Source organism: Lissotriton helveticus, chromosome 2_1, assembly GCF_964261635.1.
Source record: "Lissotriton helveticus chromosome 2_1, aLisHel1.1, whole genome shotgun sequence".
Lineage (NCBI taxonomy): Eukaryota > Metazoa > Chordata > Amphibia > Caudata > Salamandridae > Lissotriton > Lissotriton helveticus.
In genome coordinates, this window is record NC_136059.1 from 947,772,380 (window position 1) to 947,797,320 (window position 24,941).

At 44.1% G+C, this 24,941-nt stretch overlaps 1 protein-coding gene across 2 annotated transcripts in view; it reads left to right on the forward strand.

The window, feature by feature from the left end:
* Positions 1–24,941, forward strand: part of FANCC (FA complementation group C) — a 1,254,769-nt gene that overhangs the window by 1,107,734 nt on the left and 122,094 nt on the right. For both annotated transcript variants that reach the window (XM_078675695.1, XM_078675696.1), the window contains one exon: positions 1,357–1,438. In XM_078675695.1, coding sequence (XP_078531821.1) covers positions 1,357–1,438 — 82 coding nt within the window. The remainder of the gene's footprint in view (positions 1–1,356; positions 1,439–24,941) is intronic.

The following is a 24,941-nucleotide window of genomic DNA, read 5'->3' on the forward strand; positions in this document are numbered from 1 at the left end:
AGGTATTCGTGTCATCCATCTTTGATAACCTAAGACTTATAGAAGAAAAGATGGGGTGCAGTGGCATCTGATTGAATAGTTTAAGATTCAGGTAGAACTACTAGCTCATTGCCGCCTTTTGAACTCTAGTTCTGCTGCAGAGCGAGGATGTTGACTTGATAGCAACCTAGTACGTGACTTCCAAACATGGTGAGAGGAGCCTTCTTCAGCTTAGATCAGCTTAAAAACTCCTTTTGGTATAACTCTGAAAAGTCTAAACCACCTCTCCGCACCTTATTGGGTGCCTAAAATGTTGAAATCTTATCACATCTCTCCAAAGAACCCACCTCTGGCTTCTGCCACATGCTGGGATTGAATTTGAGGTGCTTTTTTTGACCAACAAGTACGTCTCAGGGGCTACGTGTGTCACATCCTCTGACACACGTAGGTCCATTCACGTCCACCAGTGTACCAAGCTCCAGGTTTATGGTATGAAAGAATAGATGTTCCATGGTCCAGAGCCCCATTAAACATCCATGATTTAATTGTCTTCCTCTTATCCAGATGATTGGTCAGCATCTGTATTTCAACTGTAGACAGTTTAGTTAATGAAGAGCACACTGTAAGTTCCATCAAATAAATTGTGCACATAAACACGAGGAGCACTTATTATGACGGTGTATTTCCTTGTTAGGGAAGTGGATATACATCTTGTCACGTTATTTTATAGCAGTGGTTCTTAAGCTGTGGTCCAGGACCCCAAGGGGTCTGCAAGGCCTACTCAGTGGGTCCGTAACCCCTAAGAAAATTACACAATATTAACAGTTTAATAAAGTGAATATCAATAAAGAAGCAAAATGTAAAATAACAATTTTAAAAACGTTTTGTAAATGTGAAGTAATTGACAATTGGAGGCTAAACATTGTTAGTATCCTCAGATTGATTTGTAGGAGCAAAGCAAGTGCATTAAACAGAATACAGTATGGCCGATGAAGGGCCTCAATAAAATTTAAAAAAGCTCCATCATTCCCATTAAAATTAAAGTTTTGAATTTTTCAATATTTGTTTGTGAATTAAATAAAATATTTCATAGTTTGTGTATGTTTGATGAATGCTTGTTTCTGTATTTTTGTGTGTATTGCTTTGCGGTTCAACTCGTCTAAAATGCTTAGGCTGGGAACCCCGGCTTCCAGAAGTGACTCAGTGGGAGCCCCAGTATTACAATAATGATTCACTAGGGGTGACCAGGTTCCAGTAAGGATTATGTGGGGATCCACAGAAGTCAAAAGGTTAAGTACCATTGTCATATGATTGAGTTATGTTTCAGTGACTTCATTTTTGTGTGGACCTTTTTAATCCGTGTTGATTTTCTTCCAGATTTACCATCTGCCATTTGGTACCAACACCTCAAGTGCATTACTGACATGCTGAAGATGGAAGTTGAAGATACTGATATCAAGTAAGCAGTTTCTACCAGGAAATTAATGATTTATAATATGTTTCAACGCCCAGACTTGGTTCTCCCACTTCCAAAATCTTTATTCTGCTGTCGAAGGCCCACTTAACGACTCCTTTAAACTCCCACCCTTTACTCTAGTTCGTGACCTGGAACTTTTTTCTGCTCTGGATGTAACAAAGCAGATCAAAACCTTGGTTCCTTTGAAAGCAGCTGGTCCGGATGGCCTACCGGGGGATATCCTCCGCGCTTACCCGGAAGAATGGGGGGTACTAATCTCTGCACTCCTCAACGCAATTATGGAGGGAGGCCCTGTGCCTGACTCATGGAGAGGTGCGGAGGTGGTCCCCATTTTCAAAAAGGGCAGTCGGGACTTACCGGGGAACTATAGGCCCATAAGCCTAATAGATTCAAGCCAGAAATTGGCTGGGAAAACCATCTTGGGGAGGATCACCCAATGGGTGGACGATAATCACATCCTGTCCGATATGCAAGCTGGGTTCCGTTCAGGTACAGGAACTATTGAACAGGTCTTCAGGCTCTTGTTATTACACTGGAAGGTGGTGGTACTGGGCAAAGGCAGTCTTTACTTGGCCTTTATTGACCTTAAGACTGCCTTTGACCTGGTACCAAGGGAGGAACTTTGGAGGGTGCTTCACGGTTTAGGGATGCCCCCGTACTTACTAAACCTCCTTATTAACCTGCACACCAACACCTATGCCCAGGTTAGATGGGGGCTGAATGGGGAAAAGACCGATAAGATCAGGGTCGAGAGGGGAGTGAGACAGGGCTGTGTTTTGGCCCCTACCTTATTCTCCCTCTACATTAACGGGGTGGTAGATCACCTACTGGGCGAACCATCAGACGCTCCCATCTTGGGAGGAGTAAAAATTCCAACTCTGTTGTTCGCCGACGACACCCTCCTCATCTCCAAAACCCCCCAAGGTCTCCAGACACTGCTGAACCGCTTCCAGGACTTCTGTACCACCAAGGGCCTTGTCATCAACGTAGACAAGACTAAGTACCTAGTTATGCACCCACCTCGCAAACTCGGCCGCCCTCCAATTCTGAACTCTATACCCCTAGAAAGAGTGGCAGAATTTGATTACCTGGGAATCCGACTGAATGACGTGATGAGCTGGACTGCCCACATTGACAAAATGACATTGGCCCACAAAAGGGTGGGGGGCGCCCTTCTTAAGGAGTTCAATAACTCTACAAAACATTGTGTTGCTCCTATACTTGAGATCTACAAAGCACGTGCGGTCCCTGCGTCACTCTATGGATCGGAACTGTTGGGCTTGGGCAATGTTGACTCATTGAGCAAGGCCGAAAATAAATTCATCAAGGATCTCCTTGCCATTCCATCGAGCAGCCCGACCATCCCAGTGCTCATGGACACTGGCTGTAAAGCCATAAGGGACCAGGCTCGGCTTCGACCCCTTCTGCTCTGGGCACGCTTGTGGAGGGCTCCGGAGCTACAATCCTATGCCAATGGCTTGGCAGAGGTGATGCACTCTGATGGTTGGCGTAGCATCAAATGGCTGAAGGATATAAAACACCTCTTAGGGGAACTAGGTTTGGACTCTTGCTGGCATAGTCACTCCGCTCCTCCAAAGAAGACCTTAAATTTTTTTTTCTGGGAGTGGGTTTGTGTGAAGCGCTTTAGAAGTCAGCAGCACTGCAAAACCACCGCAGCTTTTCTGCTGTTCAAAGACGCTGCCATGTACGAGCCATACATGGACATTATATCAGTTGCTATGGATAGGTCCTTGTATATTAAATTTCGGTTAGGAACCTTACCCTTGGCCGACCTCTGCTCGAGGTGGAATAAAGCCCAGCCCACATCACGCTTCTGTGCTCTTTGCCAGGATAAGCCCGAGACGGTGCCACATTTTCTTTTTGAATGCCCGGACTATGGTCGCCCCAGATCACGTTGGCTTGGTCCCATCTGCAGAGAACTGGGGACTCGTCAGCACTCCGTTGCACTTCGGATTCTTTTAACCAATACAGCCCCTCCCATTGTTTGTGCTGTTGCTAAGTTTTTAAAATGGGCTTGGTTGATTAGACTTAGAAGACTGTCCACATCAATTTAATTCTCTTTTATCTAATTTATGCTGACCTAACGTGTTTTTATTCTCACACTATATGTACAGTCTTACTTATTTCGACATGCTGTTTTTATTTTTTGTACTGCTTTTATGATATGTGCATATCGAAATAAAGCAATCAATCAATATGTTTCTTTCTTAACATTATTTGTTTAGAGTGTTTGTGGTATAGATGTGTGTGTTTTTTAATTGTTTTATTTGAAAGTGATCTACATTGGTGCCGCACTTATACATACTCCTCTACTGAAAGAAATGTGAATAAAGGCATCACAAAAAGTACACTGATATTTCTTAATACTCAAGTACTGTGTAAAGACAAGCATTTGCAATGCAATAGGTCTCGCATTAGGAAAGTTTGATCTATTGGTATTGTAAATGACAAATATTTTATTTATGTGTTGGTTTTGAAAATAGCGTAATTAATAGCTTTGTCATTTACAATGCCAATATTTGTAACTTTCGCAAACGTGACACCTATAGCATTTTTAATGCAATATGTGTTGTATTTACATGACTTAGATGTATTAATGTTACAAATAACAATGGCTTTTATTTTTTTTAATAATTAATATTTAAAGAAAAGTTATTGTAATTATAATGGCAATAGCTTAAATTGTTGTAAATAACTTTTGGGAAGATTATGTTCATTGTATTTTATTGTGATGAAAATCCAAGAACAGCAGTGAAATATTAACATCTTTTTGTGACATTTGTAATAAAGCTTGAAACATTGAGAGAACATATTAGAACCAGTTGTTGTTGAATGGTTGCACAGAGTGAGAGCTGAGTGATGCTGTGGCGTTCAGTGGTGCTGAATGGTGCTGTGGCATTCAGTGGTGCTGTGGTGTTGAGTGGTGCTGAGTGATGCTGTGGCGTTGAGTGATGCTGTGGCGTTGAGTGATGCTGTGGCGTTGAGTGATGCTGTGGCATTGAGCGATGCTGTGGCGTTGAGTGATGCTGTGTTGCTGAGTGATGCTTTGGCGTTGAGTGATGCTGTGGCGTTGAGTAATGCTGTGACGTTGAGTGATGCTGTGGCGTTGAGTGATGCGGTGGCATTAAGGGATGCTGTGCGCTGAGTGGTGCTGTGGCGTTGAGGGGTGCTGTGGCGTTGAGGGGTGCTGTGGCGTTGAGGGGTGCTGTGGCGTTGAGGGGTGCTGTGGCATTGAGGGGTGCTGTGGCATTGAGGGGTGCTGTGGCGTTCAGTGGTGCTGAGTGATGCTGTGGCGCTGAGTGATGCTGTGGCGCTGAGTGATGCTGTGGCATTGAGTGATGCTGTGGCATTGAGTGATGCTGTGGCGTTGAGTGATGCTGTGGCGTTGAGTGATGCTGTGGCGTTGAGTGATGCTGTGGCGTTGAGTGATGCTGTGGCGTTCAGTGGTGCTGTGGCGTTCAGTGGTGCTGTGGCCTTGAGTGGTGCTGTGGCCTTGAGTGGTGCTGAGTGATGCTGTGGCGTTGAGTAATGCTGTGGTGTTGAGTGATGCTGTGCGCTGAGTGGTGCTATAGCGTTGAGTGGTGCTGTAGCGTTGAGTGGTGCTGTGGCATTGAGTGGTGCTTTGGCGTTGAGTGGTGCTTTGGCGTTGAGTGGTGCTGTGGTGTTGAGTGGTGCTGTGGCATTGAGTGGTGCTGTGGCGTTGAGTGGTGCTGAGTGATGCTGTGGCGTTGAAAGATGCTGTGGCATTGAGTGATGCTGTGGCGTTGAGTAATGCTGTGGCATTGAGTGATGCTGTGGCGTTGAGGGATGCTGTGCGCTGAGTGGTGCTGTGGCGTTGAGTGGTGCTGTGGCATTGAGTGTTGCTGTGGCATTGAGTGTTGCTGTGGCGTTGAGGGGTGCTGTGGCATTCTGTGGCGCCAAGTGGTGCTGTGGCGCTGAGTGGTGCTGTGGCGCTGAGTGGTGCTGTGGTGTTGAGTTGTGCTGTGGAGTTGAGTGGTGCTGTGGCGTTGAGTGGTGCTGAGTGATGCTGTGGCGTTGAGAAATGCTGTGGCATTGAGTGATGCTGTGGCATTGAGTAATGCTGTGCAATTGAGTAATGCTGTGGTGTTGTGATGCTGTGGCGTTGAGTGGTGCTGTGTGAGTGTTGCTGTGGCGTTGAGTGGTGCTGTCGCGTTGAGTTGTGCTGAGTGATGCTGTAGCGTTGAGAGATGCTGTGGCATTGAATGATGCGGTGGGGTTGAGTAATGCTGTGGCGTTGTGATGCTGTACACAGAGTGGTGCTGTGGCATTGAGTGGTGCTGTGGCGTTGAGTGGTGCTGTGGCGTTGAGTGGTGCTGTGGCGTTGAGTGGTGCTGAGTGATGCTGTGGCGTTGAGTAATGCTGTGGCGTTGAGGGATGCTGTGCGCTGAGTGGTGCTGTGGCGTTGAATGGTGTTGTGGCATTGAGTGGTGCTGTGGCATTGAGTGGTGCTATGGCATTGAGTGGTGCTGTGGCGTTGAGTGGTGCTGTGGCGTTGAGTGGTGCTGTGGCGTTGAGTGGTGCTGTGACGTTGAGTGGTGATGAGTGGTGCTGTGGCGTTGAAAGATGCTGTGGCATTGAGTGATGCTGTGGCGTTGAGGGATGCTGTGCGCTGAGTGGTGCTGTGGCGTTGAATGGTGTTGTGGCATTGAGTGGTGCTGTGGCATTGAGTGGTGCTATGGCATTGAGTGGTGCTGTGGCGTTGAGGGGTGCAATACCAGCAATTCTACCAGCATAGAGCAGCAAGATTAATGCAATACAAACCAAAAGAAATAACAAAATCTACCCTACAGATTCAGATACACCACCAAGCAGGCTTGCAAACGGAACACTGAGCGTGTTCAGGTTAAGTACCGGCTTCGAGTCCAGAAGCGTGCACCTGCTACGTTCGGCGGACATCCGCTAAATGCTGTTCTCGCTTGACTAGGTAAATTAATGGACACAGCGGGGGAGCCCTGCGTTGTCCGGAGAAGTAAATCGAGCTGCCTTTGAAGTGCGGCTCGGACCTTGTAAGCTGGTGCGAGAAGCATCACTATAAACGCTTGGTTCAACTCTGAACCATGTCTGGCAATATCTTGACTCTGCCTAACATTGTTACCCCTATCTGTAACGGTTCTACACGCACGAAAGTGCCACGGTCAAAGCGCGAGAGCAGGAAAGTTTTCTTACTTGTGGAAAGAGATGGGCTTCTCCTTGTCGTACCTGTTCCTGCAACCGTAAGCTGAGCAGGACTGCACCATCTTCACGCCGAGCACTACGACTGCTGCACCTTTTTAAGAGCGGACGAACAACATCGATGTGTGCCTTTTTGTTTTAACAAATAACTAGTTTTTCGCTACCATTTGATTGCGTCTTTATTTATTGAGTTAAGGGAAACAGACGGCCTTCTCCAGTCACCAAAATGGCCGAAGCAGCTTCATTAGTGAATGTCACGTGATTGAAAGAGATCCTTGCTTCATAGGCTGAAGCTATTCTCACCATGACTGTGCTGCGATTCGTGTGTAGCTTGCTAGTCCCGCCCCTTGATCAATCACGATGTGGAGCAGAATTGTACACAAACTGCTTACAATATCGATATCGGACTTTCCTGAACACCAATGTATGTATAAATGGGCCAGTATTTTTTGGGGAAAAAGATGGCAACCCTAAGACCTGTCTACTTTTTATTTAAAACAAATAGTCATATTCTCACTGGATTCGAACCCCCTTCGGTACACAGGAGATTCCGGGCGGTGATGTAAATCTTAAATAGTCGTGTGAACACAGAATACTTTACCAACACAGAACTGGGAGGAATAAAAAACAAGCGTAGATGATGCGAGGCGTCCGCACGGCGCGAGCTAGAGTGAAACAAGCGGGAGTGGGAGGGAATTGGAAAAAATGCGGGGCCCTGAAAGTCTGATGCGTGCGAAAAATGGAAGTCTGGTGCGAGGCGTGGGGGAGGGGGAGCAAGCGGGAGTGGGAGGGAATGAGCAGGCCAAGCGCGCGCCTGGCGAAGCTTCACGCTTCAGTAGACAACATGCATTTGCAGGAATCAGGCTTGGAATCCTCTTGGCCAAAGAGTTGTTTTCAACCCAATAGGTTCAGAGCAATAAATTGCTCGACCTAAAAAACAAAGCGATCAAAAGAAAAGACGCAGGAGGCTGCCTCCAAACCATTTCCAGCTCCACATACAAAGTCATATATCCAGTTGTTTATTGAACTTAAGAGAAATTGGGGACGCACCACGAGGAGTAGCTAATTTTATTTGCCAAGAGAAAAGGTGCTAATTTTGGTGTCAATGTAGCTTAAAAGTAGTACCAGGGGAGAGATCCAGCTGTGCACATCTTTCAGAGCTCTGGCACCGCCTTCACTTCACAGCTTGCAGTCCCAGGGACCTCTGAAATTCGACACCCAGAGGAAGGAATGATAGAGAAACGGTACTGTGGGGTGTCCTGATTGTAACGAGAGATGTTCAGTCTCCTGGGCCCATATCTTCATGGGGTATCTTCCATCACACATCAAAAACTCCACATCAGAATGCAGATTAGTTTAGTATGCCCAGTACGCAAAAGCTGGTTTAAAGGAAGGTACTTGGTGGTACAACCACAACAGCACCGGGGCTTCTAGTTCCCTTTCAGCCATGGCCAGGGCCGGCTTTGGTATGGAGATGATGGGATCCTGGCACCAATCTTCAGGGGGCCACCAGTGCTGTCCTCAATACAGTCATGTAAAGAGCATCACCCTTCTCTCTTGCTGCCAAGGATTCATTTTTAAGTGCTTTTAATCATTGCTCAACATGTCATTCCATGTTTTTAACACTCCATCCTTGATCTCCTGTATCAAAGTTCAAAGAAACTTTATTCGGATATCAAAGTATCCACAAAAGTACAAATACATAAAAATCACTGAAAGATTTAAAAACATCATAGGATCACGTAATACATACAAATTCATAGGTCAAGCATGGTCTGTCTAGTTCGGACGGCTATTCGTAGAAAAGTGCCAATGCGAAAAATAAGTTCAACATCATCCATAGTTAATATCATTAGAGAAGCATTTTCCAAGCTAATAGGTTTAAATTTTTTAAAATACGGAGTTAAGAACCATTTAACATATTTCTTATAAAATTTACAAAAAAATAAAAAGTGCAACGCAGATTGACCACTCAGGCCATCACACGGGCAGGGCAAAGAATCAAGTTCGTTGTGGTGCCCGAGGGGGAAACAAAGTACAAATTTGATTGTGCCAGCCCTTAAACGGAATAATAGACCCCACACCCAATGGCTCATCGGAAGTGTCAAATAACGAGGCATGGCTAAAATTGAAAAATCATGAGTCAAATATATAGAAACAGTAGTCTTTGAAGATTCCCTGCATAATCTTTCTTGGTCATTGTAACGGGGGAGGTAGTGAGAGGCTGGATACTTCGTCTTGGTAAAGCAGGTTTTATTTTTACATATAGCTTTTTGCGGTGAAATGTCAGTCTTTCCCGAGCAAACTCAGAGGTATCCGTGGTGAGGCCGTCACAGTGGTGTCCCTTCTTTATCGCAGTCGCCCTCCTGGCTGCTCCGGGGGACCCTCTCTCGACGTGGCCGTATGAAACAAAACAGAAATAGAAGGATCGTTACTTTCACGTCCTCATGCTATGTACATCCCGAGGGGAACCGGGGAGTGAGGGACACCGCTGACAGGTGCTGTATACTGTAGGCAATAGTGAAAAAGCTGTGGAGGGTAGAGCGTGCAGGGAAAGGAGGTAGACAAGGGGAGAGTGGTGCTATATACACTTTTAACAACCGGAGGCACTGACTATAGAATCTCTGTTTCTACGGTGGAACCGAGCTCCTTCTCCCCGCCCACCTCGAAAGCTTCTGCCGTACCTGGGATAGCCATACTCCTCCCTCGGGAGTGTGGCACGTCGAAGCGTGAATCCGTTGGCCTCCTGGCTCGTCTTCTTCTTCTCCTGGTTCACGCCGTCCCTAGTTTTCGTCTTCTTCTCCTTCACTCCTCGCTCAGACTTCTCCGGGGTAGTTCCACACCGATGGGTCTTCTTCCGGGTTTTTACTCGCTGCCGCGAGAGTCGCGTCACGCTGGGGTGGTTCGTCACTTGTGGTACACGCCCACTTAAAGGTCCCGCTCTGATTTCTCTCCCTTTGCGGTAGAGGCTGCCATGGTTCCTGGTAGTCCTGAGGGGAAGGAGGGATTGAATCAGTGAGCCACCATTCGTCGTGGGTTTCCATTCTCTCGTGACAAGGTACCTCGTTACAGTCATACAATGTGTATAGAGCATTTCTTAATTCATTTTTATGTGGGAGATCGTTTGCAGTATACTTGGTAAAAACATTCCCTTGATTAATGCTACAAAGGCTGTTATACACTCCAGAGAGCCAAGGAATATCCAAACATGTATCACAGTTCAAACAATCAATAATGATGTCTCTAGTGAGTGATGCAGCAGGGTTCTTCCAGATTGAAAGCCAAAGTAGGGCAGGGCGGGCACGAACAAAATCTTCGATAAAATCAAATTTAATTCCTTATGACAAACATATTGTGTGGTGGAGATAGGGACGCAGAGCATCTTCCTGAGAAATCTATTCTCTTCAAGTTGGATGGGTCCGCTCTTAGCCACACCCCAAACCTCCGCGCCATAAGTGGCAACGGGAATACACTGGGCTTTTTAAATTTTTAGAGTTGCAGATATGGTACCAGTATTTTTGGGACGGGGTAAGCTGAGGATTAAGTTAATGGCCTTTGAGAACCTACCCCTGGAGTGAGCAATATGCTCAGTCCAGGAGTTGTTCGCAGCAAAGACCACCCCTAAATAGGGAAAACTAGTAGTAGAACACAGCTTATCAGCGCCCACCGAGATACTACCTAACTGTCGTTTCTTGGGGCCACAGGACATAATAAAAGATTTCTTAAAATTAGATTTTAGGTCAAGGGACTCCATGTAATCACCACCCCCTTTTCTGAATCATTTTGTCCACCATAAGCGTGGAAGGGTATACTCAGATGTGAGTCCCTTGCTCATTGCACCATCAGGATTCAAGCAAGCCGGTCCGACGACGCCTGAAATGGCAGAAACCGGTCCCCGGAAGCTTGTTTCCTTCCCAGTACAAGAATTGGCTTGGTAGTTTGGTTTGCCCTGTTCCCATCATGCACTGGGACAGGAACAGACTAATTTGCATATAGCCAAGTTCTGAGCTGGGATGGTGCAGTGAGCTAAAAAACGGTGATGGATCAAGCCCTGATCTTTGGACTGGGTAAGAGTGGTCTGCTTAATTCAGGCACTCTGTTCATCACCACCCCCTTTTCTGAATCCTTCTTTATCGCAGTCGCCCTCCTGGCTGCTCCGGGGGACCCTCTCTCGACGTGGCCGTATGAAACAAAACAGAAATAGAAGGATCGTTACTTTCACGTCCTCATGCTATGTACATCCCGAGGGGAACCGGGGAGTGAGGGACACCGCTGACAGGTGCTGTATACTGTAGGCAATAGTGAAGATGCTGTGGAGGGTAGAGCGTGCAGGGAAAGGAGGTAGACAAGGGGAGAGTGGTGCTATATACACTTTTAACAACCGGAGGCACTGACTATAGAATCTCTGTTTCTACGGTGGAACCGAGCTCCTTCTCCCCGCCCACCTCGAAAGCTTCTGCCGTACCTGGGATAGCCATACTCCTCCCTCGGGAGTGTGGCACGTCGAAGCGTGAATCCGTTGGCCTCCTGGCTCGTCTTCTTCTTCTCCTGGTTCACGCCGTCCCTTGTTTTCGTCTTCTTCTCCTTCACTCCTCGCTCCGACTTCTCCGGGGTAGTTCCACATCGATGGGTCTTCTTCCGGGTTTTTACTCGCTGTCGCGAGAGTCGCGTCACGCTGGGGTGGTTCGTCACTTGTGGTACATGCCCACTTAAAGGTCCCGCTCTGATTTCTCTCCCTTTGCGGTAGAGGCTGCCATGGTTCCTGGTAGTCCTGAGGGGAAGGAGGGATTGAATCAGTGAGCCACCATTCGTCGTGGGTTTCCATTCTCTCGTGACGAGGTACCTCGTTACAGTCATACAGTGTGTATAGAGCATTTCTTAATTCATTTTTATGTGGGAGATCGTTTGCAGTATACTTGGTAAAAACATTCCCTTGATTAATGCTACAAAGGCTGTTATACACTCCAGAGAGCCAAGGAATATCCAAACATGTATCACAGTTCAAACAATCAATAATGATGTCTCTAGTGAGTGATGCAGCAGGGTTCTTCCAGATTGAAAGCCAAAGTAGGGCAGGGCGGGCACGAACAAAATCTTCGATAAAATCAAATTTAATTCCTTATGACAAACATATTGTGTGGTGGAGATAGGGACGCAGAGCATCTTCCTGAGAAATCTATTCTCTTCAAGTTGGATGGGTCCGCTCTTAGCCACACCCCAAACCTCCGCGCCATAAGTGGCAACGGGAATACACTGGGCTTTTTAAATTTTTAGAGTTGCAGATATGGTACCAGTATTTTTGGGACGGGGTAAGCTGAGGATTAAGTTAATGGCCTTTGAGAACCTATCCCTGGAGTGAGCAATATGCTCAGTCCAGGAGTTGTTCGCAGCAAAGACCACCCCTAAATAGGGAAAACTAGTAGTAGACCACAGCTTATCAGCGCCCACCGAGATACTACCTAACTGTCGTTTCTTGGGGCCACAGGACATAATAAAAGATTTCTTAAAATTAGATTTTAGGTCAAGGGACTCCATGTAATCAGCAAACCCCTTCACCAAAATACGTAGAGCTTTCAGGGTGCGGCCCATAAGGACCGCATCGTCTGCATAAAGCAGAACAGGGAGAGATTTGCCCATAATTTTCGGGACGTCATGAGAAAGAGGAGTAAGGACTTTGTGCAGACCGTTAATATAAATAATAAAAAGAAGAGGGGCTAGCACGCACCCTTGTCTAACCCCTCTTTGAACTTTTATAGCGTTTGTCACTTCGCCCCCCTGACCGATCCTGACACAAGCATTAAAGTCCTTGTGCAAGTAAGCCAAAAAATGCACAAGGGGCTCATCTAGACCATAATTCAGAAGGGCTGTCCAGAGTTTTGATCTATTAACAAGATCGAAAGCAGAGGACAGGTCCATAAATGCAAGGTAAACTGCCGATCTGCGTGCAATATTATATTTGCTTCAAATTAGGTTTAAATTAAGACACTGCTCAATGGTTCCTACCTTGTTACGGAAACCTAATTGGCAGCGTTCCAGGATACCATTGTCCTCAGTCCAGCTCAGAATCTTATTATATAAAATCCTGCAGAGAATTTTTAGAGTATTATCGATGAGAGAGATAGGTCTGTAACAACTAGGTTGAGAGCGATCTCCCTTCTTAAAGATAAATACTTGATGACCAGGTACGAGGAAGAGGGGCAACGGTAAGATTATTAAAAACATTTAAAAGAAGCGGTGCCCAAACTTCTAAATTTAATTTGATGATGTCAATGGGTAAGCCATCCGGGCCAGGTGCCTTATTCCCTGCACTCTGATTAATGCTGTCTTCTACCTCAGATAGAGTTATGTCAACCCTCAGGGGGTAGTAAAAGGGCAGTGGGGCCGAGTCCGAGTGTGGTGCGGCATAAATGGCATCAAAATGATTCACCCATGCTTCACTTGTGATGGTACAACTAATCGGATTCAGGAACTGACCAGAACAACGAAGGTCTTTGACAGCGACCCAAAAGGCATTACCCTTCTTTAGATCAGCTGCTCTGGCCAGTGCATCCCAACGGTCTTCGAGGATCTCTGTTTTCCTTTTATTTATGATCACTCTCTACCTGCGTCTTGCTTCTCTCACTTCAGTGGGACAATTTGGTCTAGAAGACAATGCCCTGCGCAGTTCCCTATTTGCCACTGAACACTCACGATTAAACCATCTGGGGCCTAATTCAGTTTCCCTGCGAGGTACTGATAATAAAGATTTAGAGGCTGAACAGATCTTAACAAAGTCACAGACGGCCTTGGGATGAGGAACCGTGTCTGACAAGCATGAGTTGAAGAGATGTAAGTTATCTCTAACTAGGGCACGGGACACTCCTTAATATTGATACCCCGCCATCTGAGTCTGAGCAGATCTCCTGTATCACTCTCACCTCCGCCACCACACACCGACTTTCCACCTAGGGTACTATCCAAACATGGATGTACGAAGCAGAGGCATAATATGCTTTGCAGTTGTCTGGGCAATCAGCTTTATATCAGGACAGTTCTGTCAGATATCTGAGCCTGCTTGCAGCTGTGGCAGGTTAAGTAAATGGGGACAAGATTATTCTGTATTTCATCAGCTTGTTCTGAACAGAGGCGGTCATCGATTGCTTTATCAGTATGTCACACATTTTGGCCCAGCAAAGATCCACCAGAATCCTCTGGCCAACAAGCAGAGTTATCAATACATGACTTAGGGTATTTGTACCATTTTCTTGTGAAAGCTCAACAAACTATGAACAAAAATAGTCCACTATATAAATTCTGGGAGTTGGAATGATTATAAAAACCCTCTCTTTATTTTATTACTTTGAGGACTGATAGCACACTAAATATCAGTACAGTAGTTTTTATGTAGTGGGTCGTGGTGACGCTATACGATGGTCGACACAATACAGGCAAAGTAGTTGTATATTGGAAGGATACAAGATGGATGACTAAATGCTGGCTGTTTGACAGAGGGGTTTGTAGTTTTTTTCTGAAAGAGGTCCAGCAGTCATGTTACTTTTGGTCATGTTGGAGATGGTTACAATGCATGGATCCATAAAGCGTTAAGGTGCTGCCTCCAAATTTAGATTTTTTTTATATGGGTGTGGCCTACGGGAGGCTGTTGTTGGATGATCTTAGTGAATTAGGGGTAAGTAAGTATCTATGGATTTTATTGTGCATATGTTTTGTACCCAGGTTCCAGACCCCTTTACGCATAGCAGCTTGGACTGAACCCTCTCATTTTTACTCTTTAAAAAAAAAAAAGTCTAGCACTTGGACTAACTTCAAGTGAAAACTTAAATGTCAAACGTAGCTGACAGAACTCTTCAAGGCCTGACTGTGACCAGGACGGAGCAAGCTCAGGTTGTAAGCATAGGCATACAATTTTTATTGTGTTTAGAACAATTTCTATTATTTTCACGTAGCATAATTATATACCTGAGGCTTTGTAAGTATTTCACAATAGCTGTTTACAACGAGCAGTAATTATTTTATTTTATTTATGCATTTTTATATAGCGCGGACTTTACCCGAAGGTGTCAGAACGCTTTACAATAGGAACAGAACTGATACATGAGAAAATTACATGTGAACAAAATACAAAAGCAAACGTTACATTAAATGAAGCAAAATTGACAATTGTGAGCCAGCAAAATACAAGAGGTAGCAAACGGTGCATTACAAAAGTGACAATTATGGCGCGCCCTTGTGATTTGAGATCCTCAGATTGTCAAATGGTCGCACCTACAAGCAGGATGCGATAGAGAAGGGAATCCAGAATGGCTGCCGAATTATCAAACTCTGCCTGATTCTTTGGAAACACTTTCCATTATTTTCGATTTCCAAATCAAAGTTGAAATATACCCCAAAGTCCTTGCGGCTGCTATTGCAGGAGTGCGTGATCCGCTTGGGCATAAAGTCTAGCAGTTGTGACAGTTTAAAAGCAGAAGGGGCAAACTGGGGTAAGGGTAGCAACATCTAGAGAGAACAGTAATATTGTCTGTGGAGCCTCCAATAAAATATACCACCTGGTAAACCGTTGCAGACATGGATACCTACTTCTGTTTGAGATTCAGGTGCAGTGCCACCATGTTTGTTAAATCGTTTACTAGAAGAATGGAACTTTCTTTATGAAAGGCTGACGGTACATGGTGTGATCTTGTGTTGGAACCTGTACTGCAACAGACTATTTGCAGTTTTCAGGCGTGTAAGGTATTTTCTGTTTAAGGATAATTTATTTTGTGCTGCTGATTCTTCCAGGCCTCTGTCATCTGAGAAACAAACATTTTTCTTTTTGCTCTGACAGACTGTGAGAAATATCTGAAAGAAAATGGCATCTATATAAAGAACCTAGAACGCGGCACTAAGATCTCTCATGAGCAACTGGCCGTAGCGAAGGGGCATAAAAGCAACAACAGCTTGCAATGTGGTTGAACCAGCTCATGAATTTACTAGCTTTATGATGAAATTATGAGCACTAAACATTCAACCTAATCGATGTGATGCTAAAAAAAGAGCTACGATAGATCATTTTACAGCTTTGTGGAAATTGAAATGGGTTATTAGAAAATAAACCAGTGGTACCAGATTCTTATCTAATTTGTTTCCAAAAGCTGTTGGCTCACCCGCCTTTTCTTTAAGTTCTGACTAAATGCAAAATTAACATTTAACTGCGCTTTTTACTGTACCAGTACATTTTTGTCACATCGTGCTATAATATTTTTTCTTTTAGTATCAGTGTACCTCCCTCGCTCCCACTGTCTGTGGCACTTTGTGCTCTGATTCTTTTAGACTTTTTTCGAGTCGTGGAAAAAAAGCGTCTACAGATCATCCGACTTTAATAATCAGAACTATTTCCTGGTGTAAGATACCCACTAAATGTACAATCACTGCTAGGCTATAAATAGACTTGGAACCACCAGCCAAACATTGCAGTAATGGCCATGAAAACTACAGCCACCCTAAGGGGGAGAGAGGCAGGAGAAGAAGCTAAAGAGCTCAAACAAACCTCAAGTCCGACAGCAGTGTGACTGATGCGAACTTTTACCTACAATCATCTATTCCTACACCCCTTCCTGTTCTATTTGAGACCCCATATGCAATTCTGGAGCAGTTGTTTTGAAAACTCCACCCGACAAATCACGGAAGTATCTAACAGACTTGATCTACATAGCCATCAGCATACCTCCAACTGGTGCGCCTCCTACCCTCCTGGGAAAGATCTTATTGGCTTCTTGCTTTTTTGTCATTATAATCCACTATACATAGTATGGAACTCAAGTGACTTTTAACCTTAATGAACGAGTTCACTTCATTCTTGACTGTCAAAAAGGCTGTTTACCTCTTAAAAGTCTCTTGGCCCATGTCCAGCAACAGTAAAATCCGATTCTCCCCACAAAAAACACCTCCAGCCTAATCACCTCCTTTAGTGATCAGTCTTATATGATCCTGCCCTTAGGACCAGCTTTCCACTCCACCTCTCCCATTTCCCAGTGTATTTTTTCTTCTCAAAATCATTTAGGCCTCGAGATTTAGAGGTTTGTTTGGCACACTGTTCAGGTATTCTTTACCATGTCTTTTTGTAGATAATCCACAACAATTTTGGGCGGGACCCATAAGCTCTTCGACTGTGCCCTCTGCTCAGATTGTCCAGAACGTCCACTGTGGCTTCCACCCTCATAATCTTTTCATCCATATCATTTTGGAACTCTGCAAGGAGTCGACATCCTTCTTGTAGCATTCTAGGGTACTCGGGCAGATTTCCTCCACCCCAAGGTCTTGCTCAGCCCCAAGCACTCTACCTATAAGACCTTACAACCAGGCCTCTGCAGAAGTGATTGCAATGGCAATTGCCTCAGTCTTCTTGATCAAGCCACTCTCGAGCACTTTGATAAAGTCAGGGTTAACCTTCTAACCTCCCGAGCCACAATGAGAATGAGTGATACGGTCAACCCGTGCACTTGCCATGGTTGTGAGTCAAAAGTATGATGGCAAGGCCATGTCTGATCCTCTGTTTGCTCATTTTCACAGTATGCCTCATCTCCAGTAGCATCCCAGGTAAACTAATATTCGTTCAGCATCTCACCAGCTCAAAAGGGAGAAAGAGGAATGGGGGCAAGGAGGAGAGAAAAATTAACAACTGCGTTATACACCACAATATTTTTTATCACGTTAGAAACATAATTCAACCAAAACTCAGTTCTTCAGTGGGGCCGAGAACCATGTCACCTTAGTATTAACCAACAATGGGTTTGAGGCCGAGCTAGCAGCCAGCCTTGAAGGCTATATAATTGTGCCGCTTTGATCCCACCGCCTACACATTGCTATTATTCATCCTTCTTTTAGTAACAGTTCAACTCTTCTTTCTTGTGAGAGATTCACCTGTAGTGCCAGGGTTACAGCTGCATGTTTCACAGCCTGCAGTGGGTGCAATTTGAGACTTGATTGGGTGAATGCCTAGTGCCAAGTGGTGAAGATAGCGGTGCACCCGTTGCTCAGGTTGGCTTTTGGCAAGATGACATCTGAGACTCTGCCATGTAAACTCACTCAATTGGGGAACTAGAGAAGCCGACAGGATTGGAGATGGACCCCGCCCCTTAAGGTGACCAGTAGTGGTGGATGATGCCTGGCCAAGATGGAGGGCGTGGGTCAGTCTGCATTGGATTGCCATATTGCCAATTCCTAAATTTTTAATCTGAGCAGGGAGTCGATTGGAGGCCTTCCCTGGCCTGTTCCAGTTGGCCATGTGGTGAGACAGCAGATTCTCAACATGGCAAGCCCTGATTTAAGGTATGCACTGCAGACCCTCGCCCCATAGACAGGAGGAGACCGGGAGCCTGCTGAAGCGTAATGAGTCTCTGATGTAGGTGGTTAGAGAAGGCAGTTGTAGCCCGGCTATTTAAAAAAAAAATAATAACAATTTCTTTATTTGCATTTTTTATCTGCAGTTTTTACAGTATTGATACAAATTTCACATGGTATATGACTTAAGAAATACAATGGGATCAAACATATAGACTCAATACATTCTTAACGTGAATTATAAACACATTACAAATTCAATCTATTGGATGTGTCATACATCTTATATATATAAAAACGAATGTATGTCTGTCTGTTTGTCCTTTATGCATTACTATACCATTCATCCCATCGCCATGAAACTTTGGGAAGTTGTTGAGTACACTCCCGTGAAGGTTTCTGGCATAATTTTCTTTTAAATATCGCCCCCCCCCCCCAGAGCCCTCATAATCTTTCGAATACTGATGTACGCACAAGACGGAAAAACAAAAAATTGTGTATCCACAAGCACTCGAATAAATAAATAGAATTAAAACAGCATTCATCCGATCGCCAGGAAACTTTGGGAAGTTGTTGAGTACGCTCCCGTGAAGGTTTCTGGCATAAATTTTTTTTAAAGATTGGCCCCGCCAGGTCCCTCATAATCTTTCGAATACTGATTTACGCACAAGACGGAAAAACAAAAAATCGTGTATCCACAAGCACTCGAATAAATAAATAGAATTAAAACGACACTTTGAAATGTTTTCCATATTAAAATGAATAAGTTTCAATAAAAATTACACAATGTAAATTGAATGTTATCATAACGAGTTTCCTTGAATTTCCTTTCTTCGGAGATCGCAGCAACGCCTGACGGGTAAGCCAGTATGTCATATTTTTTAAACCATTTGCAATAGTTATAGTATATATTTATAAACCCGGTAAGGAAATTTGTAATTGTCACTATTCCACCAAATGCCATATCCCGATATATGCATGATCCGGTCTGCCCGATGCAGCTAAATTGGACCCGTGTGATCTATAATAATTCTCATAATGCAATGTACGTTAACTTGAAAATAAACTTAGTAAAACAAACTAACACATCAGTTTTATTTCAAATTTTTATAAATGATTGTGCCATTAGGGTATTTACCCCCCAGTCTCAGGTCCCCATTCCACTGCACATCAAATTAAGCGGAAAGTTGAGGTTGTCCCCGTCCCCAGATGTATCCACTGTGTCCTCCCTTGTGCTGTCAGTGCCACATTGATATGTATTGTACCTGGGTCATATGTTGTGTTGTTTTATGGATGTGCATCAGCCCTATTTCCATCATCATCTAATGAGTTATTACTATCAGACACCTGGTCCATTTTTTTTAGCTCCGACAATATCGTGTCCCTGCACTGTGCGATGGGGTATTTACGACTACCCGCTATCTCCCCTCTATGTAGTGCCGTGCTCTCTGCCTGTACCCATACCACCAGTGAATTTTTCCAGTTGGTGAGGGCAGGGGGGGGTGTTTGTTATTCCATCGCTTGGAAATTAGTCTTTTGGCTACAATGAGGCCCAGTTTATGAATCTGGAAGTGACTGTGCTTCTTGGCCTAGGAAAAAGACCCAATATGCATTCTTCCCATTTGGGGTCTATCAGTGTGGGTAGCCTATGCCGCCTCCACGTCTTGCCAATATAGTTGTAATATGGGACAGGACCATAGCATGTGTAACAAAGTGGCACCTATTTGCATACATCTCGGACAAGCTGAGTTAGTTAATTGAAAGTAATTGTTTATTTTGTCAGGGGATAAGTATGCCCTATGTAAGATGTAGGTCTGATTAATTCGGAATGTGGTGTTCCGTGCTATTTGCCTAGGAGTGGCCAGGATCGTGTCCCATTCACCATCAGTACACGGAGATCCCCTGTCCCCCTCCTACCAGATGTGGAGAGACGTCAAAGGCTGTAGGGGGAGTGTTAATAGAGCCTCCTTCCGTCAACGTATTATGTGACTTCCATTGCCCATTACATGTAAATACTGAATAAGCAGGTGCATTTCTGGTGTTGTAGCCCGGCTCATGCAGGATAGAAAAGCATATAGAACACAGTGCAATTCAATTTACACATCAGATTACTTCTCAATAAATTTGCAAGTAATGTAGGGCTCAGCAAAAAGGCATGTTTGTCAGTTAAAGGACCCGAGGGAATAGAACCAGGAGTGTGGTGAATGTATGACGTTACAACGAATTCCGTTGCAACGCATGCCTTTACCACGCATGCGTTACAACGGAATTCGTTTTCCACGCTTAACCTTTACCTCGAATATTCCTTTACCACGCATACATTTACACCGTTTTTTGTTGTAAATGTATGCATGGTGAGGGCATACTCTTGATAAAGATTAAAACTCTCCCCTTACATTCCCCCAGCCTCATTCCTTATATTTACCCTTAACCCTTAATATATATATATATATGTATTTTACTAAAATACCCCTTACCTTTTAACTCGCCTTCCCTCCATCTTCTCTGATTACGTCGGACGTACGTCGTTAAGAGGAAGCGGAAGTTACTTTCCGTTTCCTCCCTAACGACGTTGATAGCTTCGGCTCCTCAGGTTAGTTTTGTTTTTTTGGGGGGGAGACCCCCCCAGCCCCCCTTTGTATCCCAGCGCTTTATTTTTTTTTATGGGGGAGACCCCCCCAAACCCCCCTTCGTTTTTCTTTTCATTTACCACACATGCCTTTACTACGTATTTCGTAGTAAAGGTATGCGTGGTAAAGCCTTTAGTTGTAACCACGCATGCGTTGTAGTGCATGCATGGTAAATGATTTCGTGGAAACGGCTTCGTTGTAGAGGCCGTTTCCCGAGTGTGGTGAACTGAGAAACTCTTGTATTCGAAATTCCCATTGCATCAACAGACAAGGGAGAGGTAGAGAAGGAAACTACTCAGACGTTTTCAGTGTACATTGGTGTGCACCAATGTCAGTGAGACAAGGGGTGAGCTGATCATCAGTCATACATTTCACATAAAAACGTTCTGGGATTAGGGTATTCACAGCACAGTCAACACCCCTCAAGCTATCCTAGTGACCAGTGTACTGGTTCTGTGTGAGATGGACAAACTCTGAAATAACTTGCTGGGGATAAATTCATGATGTAGGGCTGGGCTAATCTCTTTTTCCAATATCCCAATTATCCACAGCTAAAACCACACCTGAGGAATCTACTTCGCCTCTCCCCTTCCATTATTTAAATCTGCGCTCCTACCTCCCTGTCCAGCCCGTTCTCCTCCTCAGATTGGTGCTCCCCCTTCCACTGCCTTTTATGGTCTGATAAACCAACTGCATCTGTAAAGCAATTAGTTAAGACTGGTTTGATTCCTTTTCCTATTTCTGCACGGCCACACAACGAATGAACACTGTAAACAACTCTACTAGGTTCTTAGTTTGCCTCCCAATATAGAGGGCGCACCACTAGTTTTGTACTAGGTAATAAGCCCTCCACAAAGGCATCACCTACATCTTTCTAAGGTGGTTTTAATAGGACGGCCTATATCAGACCGTTTATCAAATATTTCCTTTGACATATCTAGATCAGGATTTTCCAACGAGTAGCTTTGGAACTACTGACAGCTCTCCTTATACCTGTGAATAGCTCCCAGATATGTAGGTCAACCTAGTAAGTTTTGGGCCAGATGTACGACCCTTTTTTGCGCTAGCAAACGGTAGATTGACCCGGTTGCGACCGCAAAAAAGAGTCATGGCATGTACCAATGTTATTTTGTTAGTCACTGACTCGCAAAATTGCGTTTGTGGCTCTTGCTATTAGGAAGGGGCATCTCTTCCTAATAGGAAGACTTACGGCCATGTACTACTGTTTGGCAACTGTATTTGCGGCCACAAAACACTCCCAGTTTACCACCTGTTTCAAGTAGGTGGTAAGCCACTTGCAGACAGGGAGGTGTTCCCAATGTGTGAGAAATTATTTTTTAGGAGTAGGCAGTGGTCCCAGGGACCACTGCTTGCCCTTAAAAAAGGAAACTGAAAAGTTTCATTTTTCTTTTTTTAAATGCATCCCGTTATCCTTTAAGGAAAACGGGCTGCAATTAAAAAAACTGCTTTATTTAAAAAGCAGTCCCAGACATGGTGGTCTGCTGACCCCAGCAGGCCACCATCCATGGGAGTGCTGCGAGTGCTACCCATTCCCAATGGAGTCGCAAATTACTCTTGCCTCATGAATATTGATGAGGCATGCAATTTGTGACCCCATTGGGAATCACTAACAGTGTCTGTGACTGTTGTGCATTGCTTTTTGCGAGTCGTGAAATGTAAGGGTCGTACATCTGGCCCTATGTTTGGTTGGCTAAGGTATATTTCCAAAATGAGAAGTATATATTTAAAAGTACAATGAGCCTATTTTCAGAACTGATAAGCTGATGTTTGCAGAAAAATAATTATTTAAAGTTGATATTTAAATGGTATATCATGCTGTCTTGAAATCGTATTACTGATGGTCTTTCTTGGATTCCAGTGGGCATTGCACATATGATTATTATGACTTTTTGGTGCTTGCAAATTTAAAATTGATAGTTTCTTTTTTCCTTACATTATTTCCGGTGACCTTGCCTGGTGCACTGAGGTGGTCGCTGCTCCTAATCCTGCATGCAATGGCTACTAATGTGATACTGTCTGAAGGGGTCACGATTATAACACTGATATTTTGTGTTAGTCGCTCAGGATGCTTTTTACTGAACATAAGTAGCTAGTTAGCATGGAGGAGTCTCGTTCGTTATCGGAATTAACCAGACAAATCGCTCCACCAACTAAGAACGGCCATGCAGTTCTTAGTTGGTAACAAGTAACTAGTTTCGCGACCCCCAGCATCTAATGACTTTGGTCACCAACTGGACAACAGATTCAACGTTATAGGATACTTTATGGTTGTTTTTTTGTGATGGGATGTATGTTTATGAAGTATGTATGAGTATGTGTGTGTGGCTCTTTACCTGGTTGTGCACATTTAATTGATTTTGTTTTTTATATGAATTTGAATAATCAAGGACATATATTTATAGCTCTGTTGTGTTGAAAACAATTTCCCTTGGAGTTTTGTTTGAATAATGTATATTTTTAAAACTGTTGTATTTGAAAAATATTATATAATGAAAAAAAAAGGCTTTTTTACAGAAAAATGAAATAAAATGAGTAAAAATTCACATTTTGTGTAGACATTGTTGGTGTATGCCCTGTGTTTGAGAGGTAACTCCCGTGATAAAGGTATTTATGGGTCAAGAGGGAGCTCTTTCAGTTGCCTCCTAAATTATTAGCCTCTGTGGAAAGATGCGAAGAAATTGCCAGCTTCTTTACGAATAAAGTCAACAAGATCGAACTATCCTTCTCTTCCCCCCTCTCTCTCTCTCCAACCTCCCCTCAACCAACACACCCTCCCTAACATTCCTAATTCACTTTTGTCCTCTTTTCCCCACATCTCGATCCCTCTCAACCCCTCCCTGCTCTCCCCCAACCTGACTCCTCTCCTACGGGTTACCTTGCTAAAAACATGGAGTGAATTTAGTCCAGTATCAGAAACCACTATCATCAACATCATTTCTAAACTCAAACCATCCTCACACTCCAAAGATCCTCTTATTGCCCATTTGGTTCAAGAATTAATGGACTAATATCATCAACTCCTCTTTTTCCACTTGCTGTGTTCCTGCCTCCCTTCAGCTAGGTCAAACCTCCCCAATTCTTAAAAACACCTCTGCTGACCCTAATGACCTTAACAATCTACGCCCTATCTCTAACCTTCCTTTCCTCTCTAAAGCCCTTGAAAAATGTGTCCTGTCTCAATTAGATAACCATATCGTCTCCTTCAATTTCCTTGACGTTTTCCAATCCGGTTTTAAAAAGGGATGCAGTACCGAAACTGCTATGCTCAATATTACAGATGACATTCATCGTTCTTTAGACAAAGGTGAATCCTCATTACTAATCCTCCTTGACCTCTCGGCTGCATTTGATACTGTCCACCATCCCACCCTTCTTAATACTCTCAAAGATCGCTTTGGTTTTGAAGGCACTGTACCCAAATGGTTCTCCTCGTTCCTTCAAATTAGATCACAATAAATTAAGCTCAGTCAATGCCTCTCTAAACCTCAACCTGTCTCACTCGGTGTCCCTCAAGGGTCTATCCTCTCCCCAACCCTATTCAATCTTTTAATGGAACCACTCACCCTCATTCTCAAACAAGCTAAAATCAGTTACCACCTCTATGCCGACGATACTCAACTATACTACAAGATCAAATCCCACAATGACATCCTTCACCTCAATGATACCCTGATTAGAGTCCAAACCTGGTTCCATCTTAATCATCTCAAACCGAATCCTAAGAAAACTGAAATCATCCTTTTCACTCCCAAAAACAGTTCCCTTCCCATTCAACTCTGGATCAATGATATCAAAGCACTTAATTGCTCCCTCTCCACCTCTAATTCTGTCAAATCCCTAGGCATCAGCATCGATCAGAATCTTAATCTCATCTCCAACATAAAAAATGCAGCCAAAAGTGCTCTTTTCACCCTTCACCACCTCAAAAAAATTAAACCTTTTATTCCAGCTGATGATTTCAAAATCGTTGTCCAATCTCTTGTCCTTTCCAGGATTGACTATGGTAACGCCACACTTGCTGGCACCCCTCAAGTCCATCTTGCACCGATTAAATCTGTTCTTAACCTAGCTGCCAGTCTTATTTCTGACTGTAAAAGATTTGACCACATCTCTCCCGTCCTTATGATTAGGGAGGGGGGGGTTATGCTCCTGTCAACAAACGAAGATGATCGCTATAAAGTAAGAAGATAATTTAGAACCATACATAGGGTATACAGAGTGCCCAAATCTTTTACTGGATTTGACCCTGAGACTAGCCACACTTGTAAAAGCTGTGCCTTCTCCCCAGCTGGTGTATTTCA